A 7,277-nucleotide genomic window follows, 5' to 3' on the forward strand; every position below is an offset into this window, starting at 1 on the left:
TAAATCATTACCCGCAACAATCAAATCATCCACATATACCAAAACATTAAGTTGGGTTTTTCCCTTAGTCATGGTAAAAAGAGAATAATCGGAATATGATTGCCGAAACCCATAATTCTTCAAAGCTGCAGACAATTTTGCAAACCAACATCGAGGAGCCTGCTTTCAACCATATAAATATTTTTTCATCCTACACACCATATTAGACTTACCTTGAGAAAATCCAGGTGGTATTTTCATATACACTTCTTCTTCCAAGTCTCCATGAAGAAATGCATTATGTACATCCATCTGATGCACTTCCCAATTCTTAATTGCTGCCACAGCTAGGAAAGTTCGCACTGTCGTCATTTTCGCCACTGGTGCAAATGTCTCATTGTAATCCAACCCTTCTACTTGATGATTCCCAAAGATCACCAGTCTAGCTTTGAGCCGCACCAACTGTCCATTCTCATCATACTTCTCTGTGTAAATCCATTTACTACCAAGAGCTTTCTTTCCCGGCGGTAATTCTTCTAATTCCCATGTTCCTTGTTCTTCCAAAGCTCGTATTTCTTCTGCCATTTCCTTACGCCATCCTGGATGCTTCATGGATTCTTTGAAATTTTTAGGCGCAGACCCAGCAGTAATTGCTGCAAGAAACTTTTTATGAACTGTAGAGAATTTATCACAACTAACATAATACGTCAAAGGATACGGCGTACCTGAGGATGATGATTGTGGAGAGTGAGCATGGGATGGACTATTTTGTCGTACAGTGTGCGTTACAAAACCTTTGAGACGACTAGACGGAATCTTCTGTCTCCTTCCTTTACCCATACTAGCTTCCGTCACTTCCTTCGAGACCACAGGGTTCTCAGTAATATATTCTGGGTTCTCAGTATCATCGTCCAGGTTCTCAGTAATGTCTTCCGGGTTCCCAGTAATGTTTTCTGGGTTCGCAGTAATACCTTCCTGGTTCCCAGTAACATATTCTGGGTTCGCAGTACTGTCTTCCGGGTCCTCAGTAATGTAAGTTGGGTTCTCAGTAATATCTTCTGGGTTCTCTTGCTGCACTATTTCTTCATCATCACTCCAACACACGTCATTATTAGCCTGAACTATCTCAGTTGACTGATCAGGTACCCTAGATATGTAAGGAAACTGATGTTCATGAAACTTTACATCCCTTGAGACTAAAAATTGTCTTTTGTCTAAGTCATATACTTTCCATGCCTTCTTCACAAAAGGATAACCCAGAAAGACGCACCTTCTTCCTCGACTTGCAAACTTATCCCCTTTACTACTTTGATCATGTGCATAACACAAGCAACCAAATACTTTCAACTGACTATATGGTGTCGGTTTCACAAATAGAACTTCATATGGAGTTTTGTTATTTAGAACCGGTGTAGGCGTTCGATTAATCAAATACGCTGCTGTCAAAGCACATTCTCCCCAAAATCTGATCGGTAAATTTGCTTGAAACCTCAAAGCTCTTGCCACATTCATTATGTGCTGATGTTTTCTCTCAACTCTTCCATTTTGTTGAGGTGTTCCTACACAGGATGTCTCAAAAACTATTCCATTAGTTTTAAAATAGCCACGTAATGCATTAAATTCAGTTCCATTATCACTTCTAACAATTTTGATTTCTTTACCAAATTGACGTTTCACAAGCGCAATAAAGTTAAAAAATATCGTTGCAACCTCAGTTTTGCTTTAAATTAAATAAATCCACACACCTCTTGAAAAATCATCTACTATTGTCAAAAAATATTGTGCTCCAGACGACGAGCACGTCTTATAAGGACCCCACAAATCTATATGAACCAAATCAAAACTACAACTGGATTTGCTCAAACTACTAGCAAAACTACTTCTACGATGTTTTGCACGTGGAAAAACATCACACGTATCATTATTTTTCTTCAATACTCTACCCAGACCTGGTAACCGTTGTAACACTTTCTCTGATGGATGTCCCAATCGCTGATGCCACAGCTCATACGTATCCTCATTCACCGTAAGCACTTTAACTGGAGGCACACCACAGAACATATATAGTCCACCTCGTCGGTCACCCACTCCAATCACCTTCCTCGTCAACCGGTCCTGTATAAGACATAAATTGTTAGTACATTGAACATTACATACTACCTCATCAATGAGTTGTGTAACAGAAATCAAGTTACAAGTTATCTATGGCACATAAAGCACATTGTCCAATCTCAAACCACCAGGAAGAATGACTGTTCCTATTTTCTCAGAGTGAGCATATTTTCCGTTTGGCATTCCCACCGAACATGCTCTAATATCTTTCACATTTATCATATCATCTCTTTTACACGTGATATGATTTGTAGCTCCTGTGTCTATAATCCAGGATGTTTGATTTGTCTTACCTTGGAGCTGGGAACTGATTTTTCTTGAATTTAAGTATTCAAGAACCTGCTGAACTTGAATTGCAGTCACGCCTGTCAGTCCTGATGCATCTCCTGAATATCCAGTGGCATGATGAGATGATGTTGTTGCTGCCGATATGTTCAAATTATGCGCACGTATATTGTCTTGTCCTCTACCTCCTCTGTTGTTCACAAAACCGGCACCAGCACGTCCTCTACCAGCAGCTCTACCACCAGTTAGGTCTCCTCGACCATATCCTCTTCCACCTCTTTGTCTGTCACCCCACCATTCCGGGTATCCAATCAGCTGAAAACACCCTTCCTGTGAGTTCCCTTCTCGGCTACAATGCTTGCAAAAAATTTTAGGATCATACATATTATTGTATGGACGCTGGTCTGAATGAACTTTGAACGCCATAACATTGTCCTGTGTCTGAGACGTCACAAATCCTTCCCCCAATTTTAGACGTTCTGAATTAACCACAACTTGATAAGCCACATCTATAGATGGCAGTGGTTCTCTTGCCAGTAACTGTTCACGCAGGGAGCTATACATGGTATCCAATCCAATCAAAAAATAGTGTAAGAAATCTTCTTCTCTCAACGTACTAACCTGTGTTGCAATGTTACACGTGCACAGGCCACAGCTACACTTTGGTATCTTCATGTACGTCACCATCTCATCCCATATCTTGTTCAATCTCCCATAGTACACTGCAACCTCCTCAGTCTTCTTCTGTTTGCATTCGCTTAAGGCAGCTTTCAACTGGCAGATCCGAGTTCCACTTACAACACAAAATCTCCTCTTCAAGTGCGTCCATAACATGCTCGAATCATCATAATCCCCCAACGTTGATCTAATATTTGTCTCCAATGTATTGCTGATCCAAGAAACCAGCATTGAATGCACTGCAATCCATTCCTCTAACTCCTCAGGTTCTGTTGGTTCTTTGACAGTTCCATCAACAAAACCAAATTTCCGTTTGGCTATCAATGATCTTCTCACTGCTCTAGCCCATTCATCATAGTTTGCTCCCTTTAATACAATAGGTGTGATGATAATCCCTGGTCCATCACTTGATCCCAGATGATATTCTGGTTTCTTCTTTTGCATATTGTTTTCTACCTCTTTTCCTCTTTTAGATGATTCTGCATCATCCGCCATGTCTACTGTTCTAGGGTTTTCTTATTCGTGTTAATCAACTCTGGCTCGTGATGCCATGTTAGATTTTGTAAACCACATATATCAAAATAGTTCGTACGTCTTTCATTCATTCAATCTGCCTCTTATACAAGATACACAACCCTAGTTTTAGACCCTAGAGTTCGACCTTACAATGGACTGTCCATAACAGTTTAAGCATTGGACTTTTAAGATGGGTCTCAATCTCGAGACTGTGAAGATGGGTCTCAATCTCGAGACTGTTCGTAGTAACACAACATTGACATTGAATTGTACGTGGATGTGAAGATTCAATCGTTAGGGGACAAGGGAATCACAAATGATAACTAACCAACGGGATTACACGCTTACATTAACTCATACATAGCAAGGCTGTCATATTCCAAGTGTCTAAAAGACAATGTCGGTCGTGCATTAATATTATAGTTCCCAATTAGCTATAACAATCGACAAAATTTAAGATACTAACGTGGTGATTACCTTGTATGATGAGTGATGCATTATCTGTTGCAAGTTATTTAAATCAGGAGAAACCAACAGACACGGACGATAAAATCGGAAGCACATGAGAACAAAGCAAGTGAGTTAGAGAGCCAGAATGGAGATTCTTTTTGTCTCCTTTGGCTTTGTGTATATAAAGCTTCACAATAGGTATCCATTCCACATCCAAAAAACTGAAATCTAATAAACTTTCTTCTTCTACTAATTCAATTCAAAAATGGCTTCTTTCCATGTTCGCTCCATCAGTTTACCAAAAAACTCTCATCCTCTCACTCTTGCAGTGGAGGACCAACTTTGCCAATTAAAAGCATCTTCATCAATCAGCCAAAACTTATCTGGTCTCCAAAAGTTATACGAGTGTGTTGAGGATTTCCTTTCTACCCAAGATGGAAAATTCTTAGACACTGTTTTGGATGGATCTATCATGTTATTGGATGTTTGCAGTATTATCAAGGATGTATTGTCTCAAATGAGGCAATCTGTTCAAGAACTACAATCTTCCATTCGTAGGCAATCAAATGAAGTTTCTGAATACATGACCTCAAGAAAGAAAATCACCAAAGTGATCCGCAAGTGCCTTGCAGATCTTAAGAACAACAAGAAAAACGATACCGAGATTAGCTTGCTTGCAGAAGTTGAAGCTACAACTCTTGCCGTTTTTGAATCTATATTGTCCTTTGTTTCTGCTCCAAAGCAAAACAAGTCTTTGATCTCTAAGCTAACCCTTACCAAGCGAGTTGCACAAAGCGAAGAAACTTCCGAAGTAGTGGAGGTTGACACCGCAGTGAAAGCCCTTAACAAAGGCATCGAAGTAAACAATGTGCAAAAGACATTGAAAGCCCTTGAAATGACCCTTCAAGATCTTGAAGATGGACTAGAATCTGTCTTCAGGTGTTTAATCAAGCACAGAGTTTCACTTCTCAACATCAACTAGTAGTAACATATATCACTACTAATCCTCCTCAAGTGTTTTCGCGTTTTATTATGAAAATGCTCATGGAGTTTTATACACAGTTACTGTAAATGAAAAAAAAAAAAAAGTAAATATCAATACAACAAATTTTGACTATATATATTTGTTCATCAGATTTATCTCCGTCTTTTTACTGACTGAAAAGTACACCTCAATTATCCTGATGGTCATTACCGTGTTCATACTATTGACTTAATTCTTGAATCTTAATGAACTTGCAATTAATTTCTCGCACATGCATGAACAGTATAAGTTAGGCTGTTAAGAATCTAATTGTCTCCGAAGAGACAGTGGTCCAAAATATGCGTATTAAACAGCCTATCAGTATTCCAAATGTTGGTAGTGTGTGCATCAGGATCACTATAGATCTTTCTTGGTAGCTTCCATTAATTGATCTAATTGGAGGCTTCATATACGCTTGTGAAGATTCCAGTTGCTAGGGAAATAGGAACAACGTACCGGTGAACCAACTAACAACATTACACACTTGCATTATTAATTCATGCTATCAAGGCTGTCATATTGCCAACTGTTTGAATGGGATTGTATATAATCTGACAATTTCAGACGTGCACGTACAAATTAAGTGTCAATGTTTACAGATCGCTAACATAGCGGAAAGTTTTAAAGATATTAACTTGGAGATTGATAAGATATCAAAAGATGTTTCTTGTTCGTTTCTTATTACTGATTACCTAAACTTAGACGCTTCATATAAGCTTGCGAAGGTCCCAATGGATTTATAGGGGAACAGGGGAACAACGTATCAGAAAGGTGAACCATAAAGGATAACCAACCAAATCCACTAGGCACTTGCATCTAATTGGTATATATCAAGCCTGTCATATTCCAATTGTTGGAACCGAATTTTAATATTAATCCGACAATATCAGACGTGCACAACTGTACATCCATATTATGTATGTGTGTTTACCGATTTTCTATATTTCATAAACGAAGTTTTAATGTTAAAGTGAAGAAAACCTAATTATATACAAGAGCAACCACCGGACATGGGCGTGAACTTCGGAGGCGCACGAGACCAAAAACATTAACTGTGGAGATTCCTTATTTCGCCTTCGACTCTGTATATATAAGCTTCACAATAGGTATTCAATCTTCATCCAGAAAACTAAATTCAAACGAACTTTCTTCTTCTACTAATTCAATTACAAAATGGCTTCTTTCCATGTTCGCTCTATCAGTTTACCAACAAATTCTCATCCTCTTACTCTTGCAATGGAGGAACAATTATGCCAACTTAAAGCTACCTCATCTTCATCAATCTTCCAGAACATATCTGGTCTCCAAAAGGTATACGAGTGTGTTGAGGATTTCCTTTCTACTCAAGATGGGAAATGCTTGGACACCGTTTTGGACGGATCTATCATGTTGTTGGATGTTTGCAGTATTATCAAGGATGTTTTGTCTCAAATGAGACAATCTCTTCAAGAACTACAATCTTCCATTCGTAGACGATCAAATGAAGTTTCTGAATACATGATCTCAAGCAAGAAGATCACCAAAGTGATCCGCAAGTGCCTTGCAAATCTTAAGAACAACAAGAAAAACGATACCGAAATTAGCTTGCTAGCAGAAGTAGAAGCTACAACTCTAGCCGTTTTTGAATCTATACTGTCCTTTGTTTCTGTGCCAAAACAAAACAAGTCTTTGATCTCTAAATTGACGCTCACCAAGCGAGTTGCACAAAGCGAAGAAACTTCCGAAGTAATGAAGGTTGAGAACATGGTAAAAGCCCTTACCAAAGGCATTGAAGTAAACAATGCACAAAAAACATTGGGAGCCCTCCAAATGACCCCTCAAGATCTTGAAGATGGCCTAGAAACTGTCTTCAGGTGTTTAATCAAACACAGAGTTTCACTTCTCAACATCAACTAGTAGTAACATATATCGCTACTTAATCCACCATTAGCATTTTCGCGTTTTGTTATGAAAATGCTCATGGAATTTTGTACACATATACTGTAAATGAGAGAAAGTAAATATCAATACAACAAATTCTTTAACTACATGTTCGTTAAATTCATCTCTATTTTCTTTTACTGGCTGCAAAATACATCTTGATTATTCTAATCATTGCAATAATTTAGCGTTCATGTTCGGTAATGGTTAACTACGTGTTCATCATTATCAAAATGCCATTGACTTAATTATTGGATCATAATTATAGAAATGGTGATGTAGTTAGATCGGGAACATATTCGATAAGCAATCA

The 7,277-nt window shown here is 38.4% G+C and overlaps 2 protein-coding genes across 2 annotated transcripts; both read left to right on the top strand.

Annotated features, from left to right (window-relative positions):
* The first annotated feature begins 4,285 nt into the window (after window positions 1-4,285).
* LOC113304916 lies at window positions 4,286-5,002 on the top strand. Its single transcript, XM_026554037.1, has one exon. It carries the CDS (start codon window positions 4,286-4,288, stop codon window positions 5,000-5,002), a length of 717 nt encoding a protein of 238 aa, XP_026409822.1.
* Window positions 5,003-6,217: 1,215 nt separating this feature from the next.
* LOC113304919 lies at window positions 6,218-6,940 on the top strand. Its single transcript, XM_026554038.1, has one exon. It carries the CDS (start codon window positions 6,218-6,220, stop codon window positions 6,938-6,940), a length of 723 nt encoding a protein of 240 aa, XP_026409823.1.
* The last annotated feature ends 337 nt before the right edge of the window (window positions 6,941-7,277 follow it).

The sequence above is a fragment of the Papaver somniferum genome, chromosome 8 (assembly GCF_003573695.1).
Source record: "Papaver somniferum cultivar HN1 chromosome 8, ASM357369v1, whole genome shotgun sequence".
Lineage (NCBI taxonomy): Eukaryota > Viridiplantae > Streptophyta > Magnoliopsida > Ranunculales > Papaveraceae > Papaver > Papaver somniferum.